This window comes from Conger conger, chromosome 12 (genome assembly GCF_963514075.1).
Source record: "Conger conger chromosome 12, fConCon1.1, whole genome shotgun sequence".
Taxonomy (NCBI): Eukaryota; Metazoa; Chordata; class Actinopteri; order Anguilliformes; family Congridae; genus Conger; species Conger conger.
Genome location: NC_083771.1, coordinates 13,515,210 through 13,540,421, shown reverse-complemented (window position 1 = coordinate 13,540,421; position 25,212 = coordinate 13,515,210). Strand labels below are relative to the sequence as shown.

At 47.7% G+C, this 25,212-nt stretch overlaps 2 protein-coding genes across 5 annotated transcripts; one reads left to right on the top strand and one right to left on the bottom strand.

The window, feature by feature from the left end:
- The first annotated feature begins 250 nt into the window (after positions 1-250).
- med15 (mediator complex subunit 15) lies at positions 251-15,331 on the top strand. Of its 3 annotated transcripts, none has more exons than XM_061215935.1 (18): positions 251-383; positions 2,790-2,877; positions 3,001-3,052; positions 3,293-3,316; positions 3,667-3,834; positions 5,237-5,541; positions 6,931-7,377; positions 7,578-7,664; positions 8,283-8,384; positions 10,339-10,454; positions 11,051-11,178; positions 11,626-11,760; positions 11,984-12,047; positions 12,141-12,207; positions 12,330-12,490; positions 12,906-13,072; positions 13,711-13,809; positions 14,946-15,331. In XM_061215935.1, exons 1-18 carry the CDS (start codon positions 316-318, stop codon positions 15,080-15,082), a joined length of 2,415 nt encoding a protein of 804 aa, XP_061071919.1. In that variant the 5' UTR covers positions 251-315; the 3' UTR covers positions 15,083-15,331. The 3 variants fall into 3 exon arrangements, with proteins under 3 accessions (XP_061071919.1, XP_061071918.1, XP_061071921.1); XM_061215934.1 differs by lacking the exon at positions 251-383 and adding an exon at positions 560-713; XM_061215937.1 differs by lacking the exons at positions 251-383; positions 2,790-2,877; positions 3,001-3,052; positions 3,293-3,316 and adding an exon at positions 4,670-4,812 and having other exon boundaries at positions 3,703-3,834.
- A 101-nt stretch (positions 15,332-15,432) lies between these two features.
- On the bottom strand, positions 15,433-25,211 carry si:ch211-222n4.2 (uncharacterized protein LOC101885505 homolog). 2 transcript variants are annotated; one of them, XM_061263687.1, is made up of 8 exons: positions 24,855-25,211; positions 24,155-24,392; positions 23,362-23,409; positions 23,141-23,255; positions 17,132-17,357; positions 16,802-16,902; positions 16,269-16,325; positions 15,433-15,727 (listed from the first exon to the last, which is right to left on the bottom strand). In XM_061263687.1, the coding sequence occupies exons 1-8, from the start codon at positions 24,933-24,935 to the stop codon at positions 15,592-15,594; spliced, it is 1,002 nt and encodes a 333-aa protein (XP_061119671.1). In that variant the 5' UTR covers positions 24,936-25,211; the 3' UTR covers positions 15,433-15,591. The 2 variants fall into 2 exon arrangements, with proteins under 2 accessions (XP_061119671.1, XP_061119672.1); XM_061263688.1 differs by having other exon boundaries at positions 24,155-25,210.
- Between the last annotated feature and the right edge of the window lies 1 nt (position 25,212).

Genomic DNA, 25,212 nt, shown 5'->3' with positions numbered 1-25,212 from the left:
TTTCTTTTCTTTTTTTTTTGGGGGGGGGGGGGTTCAGTTACGAGGCCATATCAATTTCTCAGCTTAATTCAACCCTTTGTTTTAGTTCAAATTCTCCTAAGAATGATACACACATTCTGTATGTTTGGCATTATGACATTGTAGATTTAAAGACACTGGACATACTGTAATTCCGTAGAGTCGTGATCTCTTACTTTGAAAAAAAAAAAAAAAAAATACACCGGACGTGCATTTTTGTTGTCATACGTCAAGCCCGCAGAACCCACTCATTCACTGTTAGCTGTAGCTAGAGCTAACGTTACTACTACGCTGACAATGGAAGTAGCAGGTCCGGACAGCGAATGGAGGAGTCCTGCATTCCGACAGAAAGTAGTTGCGCAGATGTAAGTTCTGAAATTCCTTAATTCTTATTCCCCCCCCCCTATTTTAAGTGCACGTGTCTAGATATTAAGAACACGATATGGTTACTGTGGTGTCTTATTTTGCAAAGCCAGGTTCTTTATAGGCCGCACATGCACCATTGGTGTCGTTGTTAGGTTAGTTTTTTTCAGTGGGGGAAAAGATGCAGCCTAGCAGGCTCATTTAATGGATTACTACCTGGCTAAAATAGCTGATCGAACATTAGCTACGTTTTCTCTCTTCCTGAAAACATGCACCTATGGCAGAGCAACTGTGGAGCCGTGCTTCACACCGTCCGTCACAGCAGGCAACGCGTGTGTTCCTGTATTTCCTTGCTAGTTCGGCAGCGAGTTGACCATTAATACAGGTTTACTTGCTATAAGATAAGGGTTAGCTATCTCGAGACGACTGATAGTTGACAGTAGCCAAATTCGGAAGGTAGCTTTACTGTGTGTTTGTTCTGCAAAATACATAACTAACCAATGGACAGCTAGCTAGCTAGCACTAGGTAGGTCGATAGCTTCCGAGGTTAGAGGCAAATATGATGCCGGCTAACGCTAGCTAATTCGTTAGCCACCAATAACCACTCCATTCATAAGACGTCGCCACACTTCAAACTTTCTAATGTGACATTTTTCCTAGTGCTTTTATTACACTTTAACCCTAGATTCTAATTGTTGGTATTGGGTATTAGAAAGGAAGTCGTCACAACTGGTGCATTTACTTTGCCTACCTAGCTAACAAGCTAACGCACGTTTATTGACTAGCCAACGTTAGCTAATTTAGGTAGCTAGTCAACCCTGTGTAAGCTACGTACATTGACCTAGGCGAGGTTAGCTAGCTAAACCACACTGTCTAGTGAGTAGTATTTACATTTTAAACAAACGTCAAGTTATTTGAATGTTAGCTAAGTAAAATAGGCTATCTGTGCCAACCACGAATCTGTGCATTAATTCAAAGTAACTTTACCTAGCTATAGGCTATCTCTGTCTTTTCCCTTGAAACCAGAGTAAATACCGAAATGTTTTTTAAACGCTTAAACCACAACCAATAACCAACATATGTCGAACTTTATAGGCTAGCGGCAGCGGTTTTGTAAGTAACGTTAGGCTAACTGAACAAAATACATTAGCTAACGTTATTATAGCTAAATAAAGCAACGAGAACCGTATAACAGTTTGAGTGCTTTCTCTATGAAAGAAGCGAACAATGAATGCTACCGTAACATAACTGACTTGTAAATGAGATATTTCTACACAAACAATGATGCAAGTCTGAAACTGAAGCGGAAATTATTGTTCGATGGTTACATGCCATTTGACACCAACACTTGACTTCAATTGCAACCAGTTCAAGGGGGAAATAATTTTTTCACATGGGTGTCTGATAACCTTTTTCATTAAATAAATTAAATGACGCGAAACGTTTTCTCAGGTTACCTTTGTCTAATGACCTGAAAACATAGTGGCAAATATGCAATAATAGAGGGGAGGAAGGGATAAAATACGTTTTTGTGACACTTGAACACGACTGAAATGTATAACTGATGTTAATGAAAATGTGATTGACAAATTTAGCTGCAAGCAGTAATGTGGGGGCCGAGCTCCAATGGCGAGTCGCAGAGAATTGAGACAATGGCAAAAGGAAGAAACTGGGGAGGCTGTCACGATTCAGTTCTGCTACACACAGATTTTTTAAAAAGAGTTTATGACCCATCTCACATTGTTCCACTTTCAAATGTTGGCTGTTGTGAAGGTGCCTTGATTTTGTGACAAAATGACTGACTTCACTCCAGTAATTGTTGAGGGGTATGAAAGAATGACCGGTTCATGTGTTTTGCTGTCATTCATAAAGGCTGTAATGTATTGAGGGCAAACCATTACCCTACCTGAATGCAAAGAAATGAGCACTATGTTGAAAAAGGTTTCCCAACTTATTCCAGTATTGTTAACTTGATTATCAATAATTTCATACAGTATGCCTAAATATTAACCGAACAAGCAAGGGGACAAAACAATATTTACAGGTTGCGCACTGCTGATGTTATATGACATTTGAGTTCTGTAAAATAAAATGAAAAGGCAGGTAGAGGAGGAAGCTACTTCTTATAAGCATTATAAAATGTTGAGCTAAATGATCTGTACAACAGGTCTGCCTGTGAACTAGGCCAGTAATATGCTCTGTCCTTGTTTGCTCTCAGGGTAGGTAGCTGAACACATTTTCCTCTTGCATAGCTAGGTAGTTGGCTAAGGTCCAAAACTAATTTTGCTAATTGGCTGTGTGGAAAATTCTGTTTAATGGGTGGAGAAGTGAACTAAAAGTAGCAGACTGTGAGCACACTTTGAGAAAGAAAGCTCCAGTGGAAACCTGTATGATTTTACCCTATGCAGTGAGGAGGCAATGCGGAAGGCAGGCACTCCGCATGCCAAGTCCAGCAACGACATGGAAAATCATGTCTTTGTCAAGGCCAAGTCCAGAGTGAGTAACCTTGCTTTCTTTTTAAAAAATCATTAGTGAATGAGGTGCACCATGGTTTAAAGAGAGTGTGATGTGTTAAACTGTGCATCTCACATCAATTTATGTTTGTTGTGAAAAATACAGGATGAATATCTGTCCCTGGTAGCAAGGCTGATCATACACTTCAGAGACATTCGTAAGTGTTCACGTTTGTATACACACTACAGGGTTCTCCCCTAAGAGTGTAGCAAGTGTAAGAACTTCATTTTGTGCATTTGTTGTGGATATCAATCACACAGGGCTAATCTTTGTACAAAGAATGTAAAGTTTGTAAACAGTCTTTTCTATCCTGTTTATTACAGTTAATCTGTGTTGTTCTCTCTTTTTTATTTTTTATTAATTTTTTATTAATTTATTTATTTTCCATGGTTTTCAGACAAGAAGGCACAAGGAGGCCCAGGTGAGCTTGTTCTGGCCTTGTATTGAATTTGGTTTCTTTACAGTTAAAATTGCACATCTCAGGGTTTTTGGCAGCAAAGGATAGTTGGGAGAGGTTGTGAGTTTTGTGTTTGGTGTGTTTTGTGTTGTGTTTGGTGAGTTTTGTGTTGCATTGGCTGAATTTGTGAGTTTTGTGTTGCGTTGGGTGAGCTTGTGAGTTTTGTGTTGGGCAGGTGAGATTGGGAAATTAGCAATGCATTGAGGCGAGGACAGGACAGGGCCGGTTTGAGTGAGCGATTATTGATATTACCATTGTAGACATGTTGCTGCTTTCCCTGTGGTGATACGTCCTCTTGCTGTGTCCTGGACCAGATCCCATGAACGCCCTGCAGAACCTGACTGGAGTGGGCACTGGCGGCCCTGGAGGGATGGTCATCGGTCCCCGCCCTCCGGGTGCCCAGATGGGGAACATGGGGGGCCTGGGGCAGATGCAGATGGCCCAGCATGGCATGCAGGGTGTCCCTTCCAACCCCCAGTCCAGTGAGTTTACGCGCCTTCCTCTCTGAGCGGGGCCATTTTCCCGCTTCTATAGCAGTCGACAAGAAAAGGATGCTGGCTTCATTTCTTTGAAGTACACTGTCTCTCAAAAGTTTGTTGAAATTGACTACATTTTCACCAAAATTAGGTTCTAATGTCAACGCCATCTCCAGAAAATATGGTCTTTATCCAGGGCAGCTTCACATGCATTTACCTGGACAGCTTGATATTGTAGTCCCCACAGCTGACACAGGTTTTCATCCATGTCAGACCTATCGCGTCGGGGTCACCAACTGTAGGAACCCCCCACATACAACAAAAGCGGAAGTATCTGAGAGGCGAAGGAAACGCCTGTAGTCTTACCAGGCGCTCCTGGAACAGGGTTAATTAAATGTCCTCTCGTATATCTGATTCAAAAATATATGTTTAACTGCTCCTCTGTTCTAACAGTTCAACAAAAGGAACTGCAAATGTCTGCCAAAAGTGTGGCTCTCTAAGATCACTATCTATCTGTGTAGACGCGGACGTGCCTCTGGCCTGTATAGCCTACAATGATACAATTATGTCTCCTCTGACGGCATTAGTGTATAGGCGAGTGACTAGTGGGTGCAGGTATCCTATGTCTATGTCTGTTAGGACTCCGAACTGCTAAGTGTGCAGTAGTGCGAGTCAAGAGGATGCAGGTTAAAATGAATACAATTTATTAAGTGATCTGCAATGCACAAATAGAATGCCAGTGTGGAAATGTGTAATATAAATGGCTATACGCAAATGGCCCACAGGAGGTTGTATTAGCGAATCTCCTCAAACCATTCCGTGTTTCCCTCTATATACCCAGGATTTGCAGGAAAACAACAAATCATCAATTAAAGCTAAGTCACAAGATGGCGGTAACAACAATGGTCCTGCTGATGTTACCTCTGTATGTCTAACAAACAAACCTGGTTCACCTTTGTAGCACAGCTGGATGCTGACTCACAGGTAACTTGCATTATCTGCGGTTTATTTGAAATTGGTATATCAAGATCTTTATTCAGCAACCAGTGTACTACGCCACCAGTGACTGCAAACTATTTCTCACAGCATTAGCTATCTAAAGAAAACCCATCTATCCAGTACAATTTCAACTTAAAACGGTTCTGGGAGTATTCCACTGAGGTGGTGAATTGTGCAAAGGCAGCGCAATGATGTGTGCAATAGTCTTGTATTGATGAGCACTGTCTTCAACAAACCTTGCTGACCCTGTGTCAACATTGTAAACACAGTCTGTTTCCTTTTGGGGGTCTGCAGAGAGGCACAATTATGCAAAATGTCCTACAGTACTTGAAGCAACAACAGTGCCTACCTGGGAATTGAACCACAAACCTGGGAGTTAAAATTGCGGTCCTCTAACCACTGCCCACAGTTCCAGCACCGCCCATCCAGATGCAGCCAATTGGGCAGCAACACCAGCAGCAGTTCCAGCAGTACCAGGCGCAGCAACAGCAGAACGCCTTGCAGCAGCAACAGAACGCCTTGCAGCAGCAACAACAGACCGCCTTGCAGCAGACGACCATGCAGCAACAGCAGACTGCCATGCAGCAGCACATCCAAGCGCAGCAACAGCAGCAGCAGCAGCAGCAACTACTGCAGCTCCAGCAGCAGCTACAGCAGCAGCAACAGCAACAGCAGGCACAGAACCAGCAGCAGCAACAGCAGAATCCACAGCAGGTATGGGGCCCCTTGGCTAACTATCAGATGTTTATTTGCAAATCTGTGCTTGCTATGATGCCCACAAAGGCAGAATAATGTAAAAAATAGATTTGTGTTTTCAAAGTTAAAGGTACAATAGGTACGATTTTTGTGTTAAAACATTGTTACCAGACCATTGAAAACCTATTATTGAAAGGCTCACTGACATGTTGACTCACCCTCTGCCTGTGTTTATAGTTCTTAAATTCAAGTTTCAAAGTGTACATTTGTCGGGCTGCCAAATACATCAAAACATTGTACAGCTGTACAGCAGTTAAAGCTCATTGGTTGAAAAATGGTTCCAACTGCCACAGCCAATGGCATTCTGGGGGCTTATTGTGATTGTTCGTCTAGCTGCCCAAATTGCACTTCAGACAAGCGATCACTAAAACTCTGTATACTTTTCCTTTTACTTGTTCAATCATCCGTAAACCTTTATTTCGCTCAAACTGTAAGCTGCACTTGCATCATTTGTGGTAGACCATCATAGCTTAGTTATATAATCAGCTAGTTACGCAGCCAAATAACTTGCTTGCTCACAATATAGTTGGTTAGTTAAAGTGAAAAGTATAAATAGTGTTGTGGAGCACACCAAAGTCAATATCTCAAAGTCACCTGTTCAGCAAACATATTCTTACTGGAACACTACGAAAAGAGGCCGGCTCTGTTGCGTTTGTCACTGTCAGTTTTCCAAAACAGTGCAGGAGAACACTGAACTGTTTAATAACGCTTCATATTACGCGTTAACACTGTGGGAAGTCTAAACAGTGTTGTGGTTTGAGGTTGTCTGTTCCTCTCTTGACCGTTAGGAGTTTGAAATGACCTATTGTACCTTTAACACATACTGGCTCTGTTACCTGAATTCAATGAATGTTTTTCATGAATTAAGCCTATATAACAGATTTGAAAAGTGTCAGAACTTCAGTCAAGTTGCAAGTGGATGACATTGGCTAGTAATTGTGCTTTGCTGAGACCTGTTGCAAGAGTGCTTGCTTTTTAGGCATATTCTCCCATGCATCAGGCTTCATTAATGTTATGATTCAATGCCAATGGAACAGTCAAAGATGTTCTCCATTCCTTGATGGAGGACTAATGGTGCCTAAATTATATTAATAATGATATAAATAAATGTGGAATTGTTATGGAGAATTATTGCTAAATAAAATGTGAATGTATAGTGGAATGTAATTGTATTTTATATTATTTATGAATTATATTTTTTATTAATTTTGGCAAATTTAATCCTTATGTACTGTACATCTGTCTCCATAATCCCTCTTCCACGACAACCTTTAATTTGAGCGAGGGGGTTGTGAACCTGTTCGACCTTTTAAGACTCTTACTCTGAAAATTTGTGTCCGTGTGCAGCTGCGGATCCAGCAGCAACAGCAGTTTGTGCAGCTGCAGCAGCAGCAGGCGCAGATCCAGCAGCAGCAGCAGCAGCAGCAGACACAGGCTCAGGCCCAGGCACAGGCTCAGGCCCAGGCCCAGGCCCAGGCCCAAGCACAGGCCCAGGCTCAGGCCCAAGCGCAGGCCCAAGCGCAGGCCCAGGCTCAGGCTCAGGCCCAAGCGCAGGCTCAAGCACAGGCCCAAGCGCAGGCTCTGCAGCAGCTGCAGTCGCAGCACCAGGCCCAGGCGCAGCAATCGGTGCAGCACATGGTGACGCAGGCGCAGGGACCCCAGCCCCCCTCCGGGCAGCTGCCCCCACACTCCCAGCAGCAGGCCATGACGCCCCAGTCTCTGGCCGGCCAGATGGCCACCCAGCACATGAGCAGCCTGGGCCCTCAGCACCAACAGCAGCTGAAGGCCATACAGGTAAATCCCACTAACGTCTTAGGGTGGTTGCAATTGCTGTAACGATCACGATGTCATGAATAGCCTATTTTTCTCCTGGATGCTAAAACGGGAAATTATTTTTTCGTGTCTGTATGTGCATGTGTGTCTGTGCCCGCGTGTGTGCCCGCGTGTGTGCCCGCGTGTGTGCCCGCGTGTGTTCCCGCCGGCCCGGTTCGCAGCAGGCTCGGGCCATTCAGCAGCAGCAGCAGGCGGCGCAGCAGCAGGCAGCCGCTCAGGCCCAGCTCACCGCAGCCGGACCCGCGCAGGTGAGAACGCCGCAGGAGCCTGGAGCCGTGCATGCCTTCAGCTGCTCTCTGCAGTACAATCACTATTTCCATTACCACCGTGTTTCATTTGGTTTTCCAACAGTACGCTTTTCCAGTTTGGTAGGGAACAGACACACACACAAACACATGCGTGCGCGCACGGACACACATGCACATACCTCCTCCCCTTATGTGGTCTTCATGAAGGACCTCAATAAAAATAGGGACGTTGACCTGTCATGTATTGCTGGTAATTGGGGTGAAGCACATTCCACAGCATAATGAGCCAAGTTAAGGTGAAGAGCCAAATATTGTCATTTTCAGTACTTTGGTTGAGTGAACCAGGCCTGCGTGGCCCTGCCTGAAGAGTACAGAGAATTAATGCGTTCCCACACAAATGCTCTTGTTGCCCTGGGGATGGGTGGGGTCGTCATGACGTCCACCTCCTGTCTCCACATTCTCTGACAAACGGAGCCCCCGGGGCAGCTCTACGGTGCGGTTTCCACTGCCCATTCTGTGTGTGTGTGTGTGTGTGCGCCTGTGTGCTGCCTGCTGGCACGCTGCATTTCTTTTTTATTCTCGCTGACTGTTGTCTGTTGTCCCTCTGTCCTGCCAAAGATGATGATGGCCCGATCTGGAATGCCCCGGCTTCCGCGAGTCAACCCAGCCTCTGCCATTCCACCCAACTCTGCTCCTATGGGAGGCCAGCAAATGCCACAGGTACTTACACTAAGGTCCAGTTCCACAGGTCCTGTTCCACAGGTACTTACACTAGGGTCTAGTTCCATAGGTCCTGTTCCACTGGTACTTACACTGGGGTCCAGTTCCACTGGTACTTACACTGGGGTCCAGTTCCACAGATACTTACACTGGGATCCAGTTCCACGGGTCCAGTTCCACAGGTCCTGTTCCACAGGTACTTACACGAGGGTCCAGTTCCACAGGCACTTCAACTAGGGTGCCATGCCACAGGCACTCATACTCTGGTCCAGTTCCACAGGTATCCACACTTGGGTCAGGCTGTCCATTAAAATTGTAGTGTTGTTCATCCTTCAGCCTGGGTAATCATGAGGTCAGGTAATCATCCTTCCTTCTCCCTAATCTGACTGATCATTTTGTACAGAAACTTATATGGTAGGAAATGTCTCATTCATCAAGCCCTTTGCTGGCAAAACCAGTGATGGCCAGGAATAGGTTGGTGCCTACTAGGTTGTTGACGGCCGGAGAGTCAGCGGACAGTTCAAAGAGGGAAAGCTGGGAATCAGGGCGGGTTGCCAACCTAAACTGCAAATGAGACCCGAAACTTACAACAGAGAAATACTCCCAGTGGTGTCTGGGGGTGGGGGGCGGGGGATGTGAGATTACCCCAATTGTTTGATGACTAATTGTAATGGACAACCAACTACGAGTATGGAATGCAAATGTGGAAAGGTCTGCAAGAAATGGTAAATGGTAAATGGTTGTCATTTATATAGCACCTTTATCCAAAGCGCTGTATCATTGATGCTTGTCATTCACCCATTCATACACACACTCGCACACCAACGGCGATTGGCTGCCATGCAAGGCACCAACCAGCTCGTCAGGAGCATTTGAGGGTTGGGTGTCTTGCTCAGGGACACTTCAACACAGCCCGTGCGGGGATCGAACCGGCATCCCTCCGACTGCCAGACGACTGCTCTTACTGCCTGAGCCGAGGTCTTACGATTCACTTGACCTGGATGACATTTTGGTAGGTCAGGAGTGTCACAATGTACAGGTACCTTACCTGGTGAGATGGAGGAGTAGCCAGGTTCAGAAGCACCCCATAGAGCCCGAACCACCAGGTGGCCCAACTAGTTCCTCCGAACAAGTCAAATAGCCTGTCTTGCAGGTCTGTGGCTGTCTGGCAACAGTTCGACAAGGATTCCGACAAGGTGCCAGAAACAATGGCACAGAAGACGCTCACCACTGAGTCAGTCCCAGGAAGCAGGTGCATCCTACAAGGGCTGGAGACACTGATTCAATGGGCAAGGATGAAGTTCAAGCCGGCAAAATCAAAATCACTGGTGCTGAAGAAGGGCAAAGTCATGGATAGATTCTGCTTTAGCATTACAGGGACTTTAATTCCAACGGTCTCTAAGAAGCCAGTGAAAAGCCTTGGTGAAGTGTTCAACACCAGCCTGAAGGAAACTGCATCAGTCCACTCTACCTGCCAGGAGCTTTAGGGCTTGCTGAGAGCAGTGGACCAAGCAGTAGTCAGGGCTTCCCATGGTATTTACTAGCATGGTATCCTACCAAGAATACTTCAGCTGCTGCTTGTCTTTGAAGTCCCCCTTCTCCATCATAGAGAGCTTGGACTGGAAGGTCCGCAGCTTCCTCAGGAGGTGACTGGGATTGCCCAGGAGCCTCAGCAGTATTGCTCTCTATGAGAAGAGCATCAAGCTTCAGCTTCAGTCTGAAGTCCTCGGAGGAGGAGTCCAAGGTGACTAGGGGCCAGAGAGGTGATGCTGTACAGAGAGGTGATGCTGTACAGAGAGGTGATGCTGTACAGAGTGTGATGCTGTACCCAGAGAGCTGAAGAGGCAGGGCTTCAAACGTGCTTTATACCCCCCTTTCCTTCCTCCTGTTCTGATCTCCACACACAAGTGATCCCATTATGCTCTTACCCTCCACCCCCCACCCCCATCTGCAGGTCCCACAACATCAGATGATGTCATCGCCCTCTCCGGTGCAGACCCCTCAGATGCCCCCTCCTCCCCAGCCACAGCCCTCGCCCCAACCCCCCACCTCCCAGCCCAACTCAGTCAGGTAAGGTACACGCATTCCTCTTTGCTGGTGCTTATTGCACATTTTATCAATAATTAATAATAATCATAATAAACAATAATTTCATTCAGCCATTTTTATAGCAATGTCCTCTGAAAAGAGTAAAGATCAAACTGGCATCAAAGCCCAATATGAAGTGGCTCCACCCAAATTCCAAGGGGTTTTGGTTTTGGTTGAGAAACTTGAGAATTTAGTAGGGTTTTAATAGGGGCTCAAAATAATAGTAGAGCAGTCATTTTGATTGGTTGAAGAGGTTGAGTGCCCTATGGCATTCTTGGGATTTTATGGTAGGTATGCTTGAGTGCTATATGGCACTTGGGACTGAAAGGGTTAAAAAGAAAAAATACAACTCAGATGCTTGGATTTTTACTGTTAAATTGCCTTGCATGATGAAAATAGAATTTAGCATGCCAGTATGTAGCACTTTTGAGCTGCTCCTGAAGCCAGTGAATGTACGAAATCACCACCCAACAGAGGGCAATGCTAACCTGCCAGGAGTGCACTGGAAAGGCAGTGAGCTGTATGGGGTGTAATTGCCATCGATACTATTTATTTTGGGGGCGGTGTTTGTGTTGCAGCTCCGGTCCCACCCCTTCCCCCGGCGGGTTCCAGCCGAGCCCCTCACCCCAGCCATCCCAAAGTCCTGCGACAGCCCGCACCCCCCAGAACTACGGGGTGCCCTCTCCCGGCCCCCTCAACACCCCAGGTAGAAACAGCCAAATAAACCCAAGCACCCCCTCTCAGAAACCCTACCCCCCTCCATGAATATATTGGTAGTCACTTCTGCTCCTGGAGAGTCGCAGGGTGTGCTGGCTTTTGTTTTTGCCTTAATATCAGCAACCAATTCAGACCCAAGAAACCAGGTGAAGTGAGTTGACTGTAGTTAACTGCTTTAATTGATCAATTAAGTGCTGAGCAACAACAAAAGCCAGCACACACCAGGAGTGGGGACCACTGAACTTTGAGGCAAATTAGGAGGTAAAGTTGGACTTTGTACTTATTTCACGTGAAAATTGAATTTCAGTGTACAGTTCATACACTTCCTGTTATGCTTTGTTGGACCCAGAATACGGATGCATTTTAGAGCACAGCTGGGGCGAGAGAGGGCTCAGGTGTGGGTCACGATGCGGCTAACGGTTTTTGGGTTTGACAGGAAACCCCAACTCGGTGATGAGCCCAGCAGGAGCATCTCAGACAGAAGAGCAGCAGTACCTGGAGAAGCTCAAACAGCTGTCAAAGTACATCGAACCCCTGCGAAGGATGATCAACAAGATTGACAATAATGAAGGTGAGGGGTGTGGGGAGGGGCCCAGCTTCATCTCCCTGGCTTAGTGTCTATTTGGTGACTGATCATTTGGGGGCAGCCTGTAGCGTAGTGGGTGCATGACTGGGGAGGGTGGATTGCCAACTTTATCTCATGGACTTTGTTGCTTTGGATAGAGTCAACTAAATAACAAATTATTATGATTGAGCATCTCCTACCCACAAAAACTTGTTTGTTTTCATAACAGATCGCAAGACGGACTTGAGCAAGATGAAGAGTTTATTAGATATCCTGACAGACCCTTCCAAACGGTATGAGAGACAGCGAAGACTCTATGCTCCGCCTCTTCCTCCCAAACCACCCTGGATGGCTGTTTCATGGCCTCTCGATCTCTCTGCCGACAGGTGTCCCTTGAAGACCTTGCAGAAGTGCGAAATCGCCTTGGAGAAACTGAAGAACGACATGGCCGTGGTGAGCTTGCTGCCGCCGACTTGGAATCGCATTCCCGTTGTCCCTGTCTCCTTCCGGAGACGGTCTGCTTGGGACGACTGTTCGTCGTTCTTCAGCGTCTCTCTCCTGTGACCCTTTTTCAGCCAACACCACCCCCACCTCCCGTGCCCAGCACCAAACAGCAGTACCTGTGCCAGCCACTGCTGGAAGCGGTCATGGCAAACATCCGCTCGCCTGTGTTCAACCACTCCCTGTACCGCACTTTCGCCCCGGCCATGACCGCCATCCACGGTCCACCGATCGCGTAAGTGGGACCCCCTAGATATTCTTTTGAACCCTTTCAGTCCCAAGCCCAAAACGAAGTGGCTCCACTTAAATCCCAAGGAGTTTTAATAGGGGTTCAAAACAATACTATAGCAGTCATTTTGAGACATCTTGGGATTTTACAGTAACAGTCATGCTTGAGTGCCATTTGAATATATGTCTAGTGTTAGAAGAGAAAAGAACACTGTATAAGCAATACAGTAGTGTATAACTGGCATTCGGAGTCATCACGGTGTTTACAGAAAGCTTATAGGTGGTTCCCTGGTCACTCACTGCTCCAATATGCAGATGTTCCCCGTGGTCTGGTCTCAAATCCTGCCCCACGTCACAGCCCACCTGCCTCACATCATGCTGTAGTCTGCCTCAGACCGGATTTCGTTACCCCCCACACACAGGGGGCCTGTGATCGCTGCCCGAAAACGGAAACACGAGGACGACGACAGGCAGACCATCCCCAACATCCTCCAGGGAGAAGTGGCCCGCCTCAACTCCAAGTTCCTGGTGAACCTGGACCCCTCACACTGCAGCAACAATGGGACAGTGCACCTCATCTGCAAACTGGGTGAGCAGAGCCACACGCCCCTGGGGAGTCCGTTTTCAGAAAGGGGATGAATGTGCATATCCCCCCAAAGAAGCAGCTGAGAAGTTCTGATCCCCTCCTACACTTAGTGGCTAAGGTGCTTGACTGGGACCTGGAAGGTTGGCGGTTCAATCAAGCTCCAGTGTAGCCACAATAAGATCAGTGCTGCTGTTGACTCTTAATTGCCAATTGTGAAGCAGTGCTGATTTGAGGCTGGTTTGTCTTAGTATTGGTTGGTTTAGATGGGTTCAGAACCAGCTGACTGAGGAGGCTGAGAGAAGATATTTTTTAGAGCTTCATATTGTAATTGAGTTTTCTGGGCTAGTTAAATGCTCAATAAAATGTAGTCCCCTCTTCTAGATTTGAATATGAATTGGATATCTTCCTAATTCCACACTTAGAGAAAGGCCCTTAACCCTACATTGCTCCAGGGGGGAATTGGCCCCTGCTTAGTCAAATCAACTGTAACTTGCTTTGGGTAAAAGCATCAGCTAAATAACAGTAATGTAATGTGCACATTGAGGCAATTTTTTGGAGGTTGCCCTCTTTTACTGACACAAATGTAGAAAAGCCTGTTTAACTGCCTGTTTTAACTGCTGGCTTTTCCTGGATTCTTCCAGATGATAAAAACCTGCCCAGCGTCCCACCCCTGCAGCTCAGTATTCCCGCAGATTACCCCGAGCAGAGCCCCCAGTGGGCGGACCACGCCCAGCAGTATGGTACGGACACTCCATAATGAGCCAGGCTGGTTCGGCTCTACAGTGGGAAAGGGCTATAATGAGCCAGCCTGGTTCAGCGCTACAGTGGGATAAGGCTATAATGAGCCAGGCTGGTTCCAGCTCTACAGTGGGAAAGGGCTATAATGAGCCAGCCTGGTTCAGCGCTACAGTGGGAAAGGGCTATAATGAGCCAGGCTGGTTCCAGCTCTACAGTGGGAAATGGCTAGAATGAGCCAGGCTGGTTCAGCTCTACAGTGGGAAAGGGCTATAATGAGCCAGCCTGGTTCAGCGCTACAGTGGGATAGGGCTATAATGAGCCAGGCTGGTTCCAGCTCTACAGTGGGAAAGGGCTATAATGAGCCAGCCTGGTTCAGCGCTACAGTGGGATAGGGCTATAATTAGCCAGCCTGGTTCAGCGCTACAGTGGGATAGGGCTATAATGAGCCAGGCTGGTTCCAGCTCTACAGTGGGAAAGGGCTAGAATGAGCCAGGCTGGTTCAGCTCTACAGTGGGAAAGGGCTATAATGAGCCAGTCTGGTTCAGCTCTACAGTGGGAAAGGGCTATAATGAGCCAGGCTGGTTCAGCTCTACAGTGGGAAAGGCTATAATGAGCCAGGCTGGTTCCAGCTCTACAGTGGGAAAGGGCTATAATGAACCTGGCTGGTTCAGCTCTACAGTGGGAAAGGGGTATAATGAGCCAGGCTGGTTCCAGTTCTACAGTGGGAAAGGCTATAAGGAGCCAGCCTGGTTCAGCTCTACAGTGGGAAAGGGCTATAATGAGCCAGGCTGGTTCCAGCTCTACAGTGGGAAAGGCTTAAATGAGCCAGGCTGGTTCCAGCTCTACAGTGGGACAGGCTATAATGAGCCAGGCTGGTTCAGCTCTTCAGTGGGAAAGGGGTATAATGAGCCAGGCTGGTTCAGCTCTACAGTGGGAAAGGGCTATAATGAGCCAGGCTGGTTCCAGTTCTACAGTGTGAAAGGCTATAATGAGCCAGCCTGGTTCAGCTCTACAGTGGGAAAGGGCTATAATGAGCCAGCCTGGTTCCAGCTCCAGTGGGAATGGGGTACACACACAGCTCTCCAGGATCACATGACTCAGACCTGCTTGTTAATTCTCCTTCCTGTACCCCCCGCAGGTGCGAACCCGTTCTTGCAGATGGTCCACAGAAACATGACCTCAAAGCTCCTGCAGCTTCCTGATAAGCACTCGGTGACAGCGTTGCTCAACACCTGGGCCCAGAGCGTAAGGCAGGCGTGCCTGTCTGCAGCGTAGCGCCCCCCTACAGGAACACCCTGCACTGCAGCCTGCCTTCTCCACTGTTGTGCTGGGCTATGAACTCCTCGCTCTGGCTGGCAATTAAATATCCCTCCCCAACTTCCCACCCATCTGTAGGAAACTGTGCTGAAAAGAATGTATTCTCCTTAATTGTATACTTTTGCCATGTAAACCTTTTTTAAGTGCATATATAATCCGAATTTTCCTGGGTAGCCGACAATAAATATTTTGCTGTTCAGATAAAAATTTATCGTTGTCCTTTCAACAGTTTTGCCATTCTGACTATTTACAATGATTGTGACTGGAGATGAATAGACCACAAAATAATGTTTCACATACAAAACAAATTGGATCATCTTGGTTTATATTTTTAAAAGCAGATGGCAGTTGAAAATGACATTTTGAATAGCAGAGAGTATCGTGTTGATGCCGTTGCATTTGTGCCAGCGGCTCCGTCCCGTGTCTTTGGCGTCCTGGAGTGTGCCGTTCGGTGCGGTTTGTCCCTCTCAGAGCACCGTCCTCCTCGGACGGCCCCTGTGCAGGGCCGGGAGCCTCCTCTGTCGCTCCGCCACGCCCCCGGCCAGGCTCTGCTTCAGGGACGGCAGGATCTCTCGCTCGGCCAGGCCCAGACGGGACCCCTCCCTTCCCAAGAGAAAAGGAGACCGCTCATCAAAATGGCCACCTGCTGGAGGCTCGCTCCACACACCCCCCGTAAATGTTTTAATGCAGTTTATTATTACTGTAATCTCTGCGCATTTGTAAGCAAATGGCAGTGGCCAGTGCCTTTTGTCCTTATCGTTTACTTTGTCCCAGTTCACCAGATCATCAAATCTGGCCCTCAAATCCAAACCAGCCCTGGTTTTCTTTTCTCCTGGCTAATTAACTGTACAGTTAAGAGTTAGTGGCACTGATTCTCCCTGGTAATGGGAGGGTGGAAAATCAACAGTTCTCAGCCCTCGAGATTTGATGATCCCTGCTTTCGACTAAACTAGAGTTCCTCTCATCTCATGTTTTATGCTTAACGACAGGCCTTGGTTAGTTACAGGAGTTTCTGAAGCCATCTTGACTTATGACAGTTCGGAGCTTTTGGCTTTAACAGAAGGGAAATAGTGCTTTCAAGTCGACCATCTGGTTGATCTTTACCTTTTGGTTGTAATTACATACCCCCACTTCGCTTACTTACAGTCTCTTTGGTAAGGGTTCTAGCTGAAGTTTCGGAAGCCTCTCGTTTTCTTCAGTTCTGCTGAAGGAGACACTCGTCAGGAGGGGTGTTCTTTAAGGCCGCGCGATATCTGCAATCGCTTCCTCTAAGAGCAATAAGAATAACTGCCGCCAAAGGGAAGCAATTTTCTTTTTTCTTTAATCATACTTCATGTGGTAATAACCAAAGGTCAGAGGCCATGTGCAATGGCTCCTTAAAAAAAATGATTGATGGCTATTGGGTGCTGGGGTGCTGATAAGACCCCAATAAGCAGGAAGGCCTTGCGACTTGCGTGCGATTTGAAAAATTGAATTGCACGATCACACAGAAGCTGTACGACCTTGCTGCTGATTGGCTTGTTTTTTCAACACACAATAGATATCAGTGATTACTTTTTTTTTTTTCTCCCCCCAGAAGTGTTTTGCATGGCCTTTGATGTATGGATGTTCACTACCGCATCCGATGTGAGTGAAGTTTTTCGTATTACACTTAAAAACATTGCCAGTGAATCCCACCTGCTGCTGTCGGCCAGGTAGGCCTTGGTCATGACGTAGGTCTCGGGGGAAATCTTTTTGCTCAACATGATGTCCTTCAGAGCAGCCTTCACCCGCAGTATCTGAAACGGAGCAGAGTCTGGGGTTGGCTGTTGCATTTCGCGCAGGGAGGGGTGCGTGTCCGACGGTCGTGCAAGACGGGCGAGCGAGGAGGAGCAGTTTAACCGAGAACTAAGCTCAGGACGGGGGCGTAAGAGGGCTCGGACGTGGACAGAGGAGAAGAAGAGGAAGAGGGAAGGTGACGGGGGGGTTACCGCCCGTGCTGAGGTGGGCTGTGGAGTCTGGGCTCACCTCCTGAGACTGCAGGCTGTTGGCGTTGTACAGCTGTCTAATGATGACCTCGCACTCCTGCAGGGTGGGGGCGCGGGGGGGCTGCGAGGGACTGCAGTGAATCCGCAGGGGCTGCAGGGAGGTGATGAGGCCTCCCGTCGCCTCCTTCGGGGGCTCCGGCTCGGGCCCGGAAGGGGCCGTGGTGTCTGTGCTCTTTGAGATGGCGTCACTGTGCTCTGTGCCGCTACTGAAATGACAGATTGGGCAGGTGTAAGTTAAGTCCACCATACGGTTTGGGACCACGGGCCTTGACGTCCACCTCTTCAGACCACAAGCATGAAAGGTTCCCACAGCATACCAACAGAGACCTTTCCCCAGCCCACTGCACTCTTTTCTCTGGCTCTAGGACTGGACATTTCCTGTACTCGGCTACCCAACCCCGTTCCTGAATATCTACCATCCTGTAGGTTTTCACTTGAACCCTAACATGCACACCTCATTCGAGAGCTAGAGATCTCGTTGAGCTGTAGAATCAGGTGTGCCAAATTAGGGTTTATATAAAAACCTGCAGGATGATGGATCTCCAGCTTTAGGTAGCTCTGTCCTAAAGCTAGGTCCTAGGCCTCATCCAAATTGGCATATTTGCCTACTATTGAGTATCCAACTATAATTTGTGTACATCTTGAATACTCAATAGTAGGCACATAAAAAAAGCTGCTATACAGGGCCCTAGATGACTGCACTGATTGCCCCAGCTCTTCAGAAACAGAGGTTCCCAATTAGCCATGAGAGAGAACATGCTTAACCACAGCAATGGTTATCTTGACAACTGGAGCTGGGGTTCAGGATCCTTCAAGATTGCAGACAGGGAGCAGTGTTACTGAGGACAGTAGATCTGGGCATGTTTAAGTGGAGGCTCTGTTACCTTAGGGCACTACTCAACTCCACGTCCTGTGGGCCACAGTGTCTGCATGTATTTGCTCCTCCAGCGCACTACACCACCTGATTTCACGAATTATTCTGCCTGCCTGGTTCAGATACACTAATTAGTGAAATCAGGTGATGTGGCGCATGGTTGAAGAAAATGCCTGCAGACGTGGCCCACAGGACATGGAGTTCAGTAGTGCTGCCTTAGGGCATCTGACTGAGTGGGGCCCTGTAAATCTTACCTGGGGGCATCTTACTGTAAATCGGGGCCCTGTAAATCTGTTACCTGGGGGCATCTAGCTGTGAGTGTGGGCCCTGTAAATTTGTTACCTGAGGGCATTTTACTGTAAGTCGGGCCCTGTAAATCTGTTACCTGTGGGCATCTTGCTGTGAGTGTGGGCCCTGTAAATCTGTTACCTGGGGGCATCTTACTGTAAGTGGGGGCCCTGTAAATCTGTTACCTGGGGGCATCTTACTGTAAGTCGGGGCCCTGTAAATCTGTTACAGTAAGATGCCCCCAGGTAACAGATTTACAGGGCCCCGACTTACAGTAAGATGCCCCCAGGTAAGTGGGGGCCCTGTAAATCTGTTACGTGGGGGCCCTGTAAATCTGTTACCTGGGGGCATCTTACTGTAAATCGGGGCCCTATAAATCTGTTACCTGGGGGCATCTTACTGTAAGTCGGGGCCCTGTAAATCTGTTACCTGGGGGTATCTTACTATAAGTGGGGGCCCTGTAAATCTGTTACCTGGGGGCATCTTACTGTAAGTCGGGCCCTGTAAATCTGTTACCTGGGGGCATCTTATTGTAAGTGGGAGCCCTGTAAATCTGTTACCTGGGGGTATCTTACTGTAAGTCGGAGCCCTGTAAATCTGTTACCTGGGGGCATCTTACTGTAAGTGGGGGCCCTGTAAATCTGTTACCTGGGGGTATCTTACTGTAAGTGGGGGCCCTGTAAATCTGTTACCTGGGGGCATCTTACAGTAAGTAGGGCCCTGTAAATCTGTTACCTGGGGGCATCTTATTGTAAGTGGGAGCCCTGTAAATCTGTTACCTGGGGGTATCTTACTGTAAGTGGGGGCCCTGTAAATCTGTTACCTGGGGGCATCTTACTGTAAGTCGGGGCCCTGTAAATCTGTTACCTGGGGGCATCTTATTGTAAGTGGGAGCCCTGTAAATCTGTTACCTGGGGGTATCTTACTGTAAGTCGGAGCCCTGTAAATCTGTTACCTGGGGGCATCTTACTGTAAGTGGGGGCCCTGTAAATCTGTTACCTGGGGGTATCTTACTATAAGTGGGGGCCCTGTAAATCTGTTACCTGGGGGTATCTTACTATAAGTGGGGGCCCTGTAAATCTGTTACCTGGGGGCATCTTACTGTAAGTCGGGCCCTGTAAATCTGTTACCCGGGGGCATCTTATTGTAAGTGGGAGCCCTGTAAATCTGTATCTTATTGTAAGTGGGAGCCCTGTAAATCTGTTACCTGGGGGTATCTTACTGTAAGTGGGGGCCCTGTAAATCTGTTACCTGGGGGTATCTTACTGTAAGTGGGGGCCCTGTAAATCTGTTACCTGGGGGCATCTTACTGTAAGTCGGGGCCCTGTAAATCTGTTACCTGGGGGCATCTTACAGTAAGTAGGGCCCTGTAAATCTGTTACCTGGGGGTATCTTACTATAAGTGGGGGCCCTGTAAATCTGTTACCTGGGGGCATCTTACTGTAAGTCGGGCCCTGTAAATCTGTTACCTGGGGGCATCTTACAGTAAGTAGGGCCCTGTAAATCTGTTACCTGGGGGCATCTTATTGTAAGTGGGAGCCCTGTAAATCTGTTACCTGGGGGCATCTTACTGTAAGTGGGGGCCCTGTAAATCTGTTACCTGGGGGTATCTTACTGTAAGTGGGGACCCTGTAAATGTGTTACCTGGGGGCATCTTACTGTAAGTCGGGGCCCTGTAAATCTGTTACCTGGGGGTATCTTACTATAAGTGGGGGCCCTGTAAATCTGTTACCTGGGGGCATCTTACTGTAAGTCGGGCCCTGTAAATCTGTTACCTGGGGGCATCTTATTGTAAGTGGGAGCCCTGTAAATCTGTTACCTGGGGGTATCTTACTGTAAATCGGAGCCCTGTAAATCTGTTACCTGGGGGCATCTTACTGTAAGTGGGGGCCCTGTAAATCTGTTACCTGGGGGTATCTTACTGTAAGTGGGGGCCCTGTAAATCTGTTACCTGGGGGCATCTTACTGTAAGTCGGGCCCTGTAAATCTGTTACCCGGGGGTATCTTATTGTAAGTGGGAGCCCTGTAAATCTGTTACCTGGGGGTATCTTACTGTAAGTGGGGGCCCTGTAAATCTGTTACCTGGGGGTATCTTACTGTAAGTGGGGGCCCTGTAAATCTGTTACCTGGGGGCATCTTACTGTAAGTCGGGGCCCTGTAAATCTGTTACCTGGGGGCATCTTACAGTAAGTAGGGCCCTGTAAATCTGTTACCTGGGGGTATCTTACTATAAGTGGGGGCCCTGTAAATCTGTTACCTGGGGGCATCTTACTGTAAGTCGGGCCCTGTAAATCTGTTACCTGGGGGCATCTTACAGTAAGTAGGGCCCTGTAAATCTGTTACCTGGGGGCATCTTATTGTAAGTGGGAGCCCTGTAAATCTGTTACCTGGGGGCATCTTACTGTAAGTGGGGGCCCTGTAAATCTGTTACCTGGGGGTATCTTACTGTAAGTGGGGACCCTGTAAATGTGTTACCTGGGGGCATCTTACTGTAAGTCGGGGCCCTGTAAATCTGTTACCTGGGGGTATCTTACTATAAGTGGGGGCCCTGTAAATCTGTTACCTGGGGGCATCTTACTGTAAGTCGGGCCCTGTAAATCTGTTACCTGGGGGCATCTTATTGTAAGTGGGAGCCCTGTAAATCTGTTACCTGGGGGTATCTTACTGTAAGTCGGAGCCCTGTAAATCTGTTACCTGGGGGCATCTTACTGTAAGTGGGGGCCCTGTAAATCTGTTACCTGGGGGTATCTTACTGTAAGTGGGGGCCCTGTAAATCTGTTACCTGGGGGCATCTTACAGTAAGTAGGGCCCTGTAAATCTGTTACCTGGGGGCATCTTATTGTAAGTGGGAGCCCTGTAAATCTGTTACCTGGGGGTATCTTACTGTAAGTGGGGGCCCTGTAAATCTGTTACCTGGGGGCATCTTACTGTAAGTCGGGGCCCTGTAAATCTGTTACCTGGGGGCATCTTATTGTAAGTGGGAGCCCTGTAAATCTGTTACCTGGGGGTATCTTACTGTAAGTCGGAGCCCTGTAAATCTGTTACCTGGGGGCATCTTACTGTAAGTGGGGGCCCTGTAAATCTGTTACCTGGGGGTATCTTACTATAAGTGGGGGCCCTGTAAATCTGTTACCTGGGGGTATCTTACTATAAGTGGGGGCCCTGTAAATCTGTTACCTGGGGGCATCTTACTGTAAGTCGGGCCCTGTAAATCTGTTACCCGGGGGCATCTTATTGTAAGTGGGAGCCCTGTAAATCTGTTACCTGGGGGTATCTTACTGTAAGTGGGGGCCCTGTAAATCTGTTACCTGGGGGCATCTTACTGTAAGTCGGGCCCTGTAAATCTGTTACCCGGGGGTATCTTATTGTAAGTGGGAGCCCTGTAAATCTGTTACCTGGGGGTATCTTACTGTAAGTGGGGGCCCTGTAAATCTGTTACCTGGGGGCATCTTATTGTAAGTGGGAGCCCTGTAAATCTGTTACCTGGGGGTATCTTACTGTAAGTCGGAGCCCTGTAAATCTGTTACCTGGGGGCATCTTACTGTAAGTGGGGGCCCTGTAAATGTGTTACCTGGGGGTATCTTACTGTAAGTGGGGGCCCTGTAAATGTGTTACCTGGGGGTATCTTACTGTAAGTGGGGGCCCTGTAAATCTGTTACCTGGGGGCATCTTGCTGTGAGTGGGGACCCTGTACATCTGTTACCTGGGGGAATCTTACTGTAAGTCGGGGCCCTGTAAATCTGTTACCTGGGGGCATCTTGCTGTGAGTGTGGGCCCTGTAAATCTGTTACCTGGGGGCATCTTATTGTAAGTGGGGGCCCTGTAAATCTGTTACCTGGGGGTATCTTACTGTAAGTGGGGGCCCTGTAAATCTGTTACCTGGGGGCATCTTACTGTAAGTCGGGGCCCTGTAAATCTTTTACCTGGGGGCATCTTACTGTAAGTCGGGGCCCTGTAAATCTGTTACGTGGGGGCCCTGTAAATCTGTTACCTGGGGGCATCTTACTGTAAATCGGGGCCCTATAAATCTGTTACCTGGGGGCATCTTACTGTAAGTGGGGGCCCTGTAAATCTGTTACCTGGGGGTAGCTTGCTGTGAGTGAGGGCCCTGTAAATCGGTTACCTGGGGGTAGCTTGCTGTGAGTGAGGGCCCTGTAAATCGGTTACCTGGGGGTAGCTTGCTGTGAGTGAGGGCCCTGTAAATCGGTTACCTGGGGGTAGCTTGCTGTGAGTGAGGGCCCTGTAAATCGGTTACCTGGGGGTAGCTTGCTGTGAGTGAGGGCCCTGTAAATCTGTTACCTGGGGGCATCTTACTGTAAGTGGGGGCCCTGTAAATCTGTTACCTGGGGGCATCTTGCTGTGAGTGAGGGCCCTGTAAATCGGTTACCTGGGGGTAGCTTACTGTAAGTGGGGGCCCTGTAAATCTGTTACCTGGGGGCATCTTACTGTAAGTGGGGGCCCTGTAAATCTGTAACCTGGGGGTAGCTTGCTGTGAGTGAGGGCCCTGTAAATCGGTTACCTGGGGATAGCTTGCTGTGAGTGAGGGCCCTGTAAATCGGTTACCTGGGGGTAGCTTGCTGTGAGTGAGGGCCCTGTAAATCGGTTACCTGGGGGTAGCTTGCTGTGAGTGAGGGCCCTGTAAATCGGTTACCTGGGGGTAGCTTGCTGTGAGTGAGGGCCCTGTAAATCGGTTACCTGGGGGTAGCTTGCTGTGAGTGAGGGCCCTGTAAATCGGTTACCTGGGGGTAGCTTGCTGTGAGTGAGGGCCCTGTAAATCGGTTACCTGGGGGTAGCTTGCTGTGAGTGAGGGCCCTGTAAATCGGTTACCTGGGGGTAGCTTGCTGTGAGTGGGGGCTCTCGCACAGGGCTCGCTCTTGGGAGGCTTCCTCTTGGGGCTCAGGTTCTGCTCTGTGATTCGGGTGATTGGCTCTTCTGCTGGTGCCTGAGGACACAGGACCACATATGTGGTTATGCATTTAGCATGGCTCTCACCATCAATGACCATGTACTGGCTCTCAGCATCGATGACCATGTACTGGTGGTGTTACCCTTTCTGTTATTGTGAGGTGGATCCATGATCAGCTGGTACTGAAGCTCTGCAAGAGAACAGACATCATTACAAAGTGGTGCATGTAGACCAGGCAAGGAGCAGGTTCAAAGTAAAGCCGACACAGCCACTATGGAGGGCGGCATAAAGTGTCAAACCTATTGTAACAATCTCCTAATCCATTTATGCAGGTTGCATACCACTCGGCACGTAGTTATTGTGCGGATAAACAAAGCCTTTCATTCGAAAGGACTGGAAAATCTCCTGGTGGGGTAGAATGCCAATAGTGCAGAGCTGGTCTGCCCAGTAACGACACCGGACACCGGACAGCCCTGCGGCTGCCGCAAAGATCTTTAATTTTCTTGGTCTTGTAACCCCTCGTTTCCACGCAACCAATATCTAGAATGTCTCTTCTTTCAACAGGTGTCCAATCCTAGTTCTTTTCGCATTGTAAAAAAAAATACGATTGTGCAATTTGCGGTTATTGGTGGACATTTTAAATTCCAGGACTGAATGTTCAGACACGATATGAGATTCTTAAAACAAGGCTACTTGCAGTATTAAATAATTTCCTATGCAAATAGCCTATATGATTAGGCCTAATTCATGGATCAGCTTTAAATAAACATTTTGATTGTTTATTTCGTAACTAGCTTCATTAGCATGACGCTCATGAAATAGCTAAATTGCTTACGTTAAGGCTACTGATACATAATTACAACATACTTCCATAATTACACTTACTTGATATAAAAAAGAAAGCCGATAATTAAGCCTAAATTAGATAAACTGACCTTTATTCTCCCGCTTCAGACCGTCCAATTCACCGTGCAATTTATCCAATGTTTCTTTATGCTGCTGCTGTAAGAAATGAATATCTCTCTCCAGCGATGCCACCCTCGTATCCACGACGCCTTGTGCGCAAGTTGCCACCTGGGAGTCCACGCGAGGTAGATTGGGCAGTGGCTGCAGTCGGTCTCGAGGCAGTGGCCGTGGAAAATGGGCTTTGTGCAGGCTTCCAACTCGAGGCCACTGTGGAAGGTTGCCCAAAGGTGGAACACTAAAACTAGACATAACCCAAAAATATCCGCTCCGTGGCCGACCAGGTAGCTAATTTTATATTTTGGTCTGAATCACTGGAGTTAATCAGTTATCAACAAACGATAATTTCATAACTAAGTCATGTTTGAGGGCCACCAAGTTTGCCCTAAATCTTTCGTCACAAAATCTAGTGCGCTAGCTAAAGTTATGGCATGCTGCATTCCACCAGTAACAGCGTTAATGTAAGGTTAGCATGCAAACGTAATAGCCTACTTCCAACTTGAAAGGTACGTCCGTAGACTAGACTTTCGTACGGTGCCACATTACCAGCTTCAACGCCTAGAAAAAGTAACCGAGTTAACTTATTCAACGAAAGCCGCTTGATTTCATTGACAAACCGTCTTTCAATCAGCTGTCATATAGCCTAGCCTATGGTTAGCGAACTCCACTTACATGAAAACACAGTAGGCTAAACAAAATGTTGTGGTGTACATCGGCACACCCTTGTCTTGACAGTAGCAACCTAGCTTGCATAAGTGGATTAACATTCAATAAACCTGTTTTTTATTTTTTATTTAATGTAGCCTGTCCATAAGCGTGCAACCAGGCGGTGTAAGTTTACAGACTGCAGGCACATTCTCTACTCCTATTAAATAATCACATCACACTCCTAGCTTGCCACGGTGGCTTTTAAAACGCATCAAAACAACTCGTTAGGTAATTTAGATTCATTCCCTGCCTGAAGTTCGCTAGCTCGACGTGCTAAAATCTTCGTTTATTATACTACCTCTTGTGTAAACGTTACTATGAC

Coding starts and splice junctions, on each gene's coding strand:
- si:ch211-222n4.2 (XM_061263687.1), bottom strand. CDS start 24,935: ATGCAAGCTAGGTTGCTACTGTCAAGACAAGGGTGTGCCGATGTACAC. Junction 17,358..23,140: donor TCACAGCAAGCTACCCCCAG/GTAACCGATTTA, acceptor CTGTCATTTCAG/TAGCGGCACAGAGCACAGTG. Junction 16,903..17,131: donor ACAGCCTGCAGTCTCAGGAG/GTGAGCCCAGAC, acceptor GCTCCGTTTCAG/ATACTGCGGGTGAAGGCTGC.
- med15 (XM_061215934.1), top strand. CDS start 586: ATGGATTACTACCTGGCTAAAATAGCTGATCGAACATTAGCTACGTTT. Junction 7,378..7,577: donor AGCAGCTGAAGGCCATACAG/GTAAATCCCACT, acceptor CCCGGTTCGCAG/CAGGCTCGGGCCATTCAGCA. Junction 11,761..11,983: donor CAAGATTGACAATAATGAAG/GTGAGGGGTGTG, acceptor TTTTCATAACAG/ATCGCAAGACGGACTTGAGC.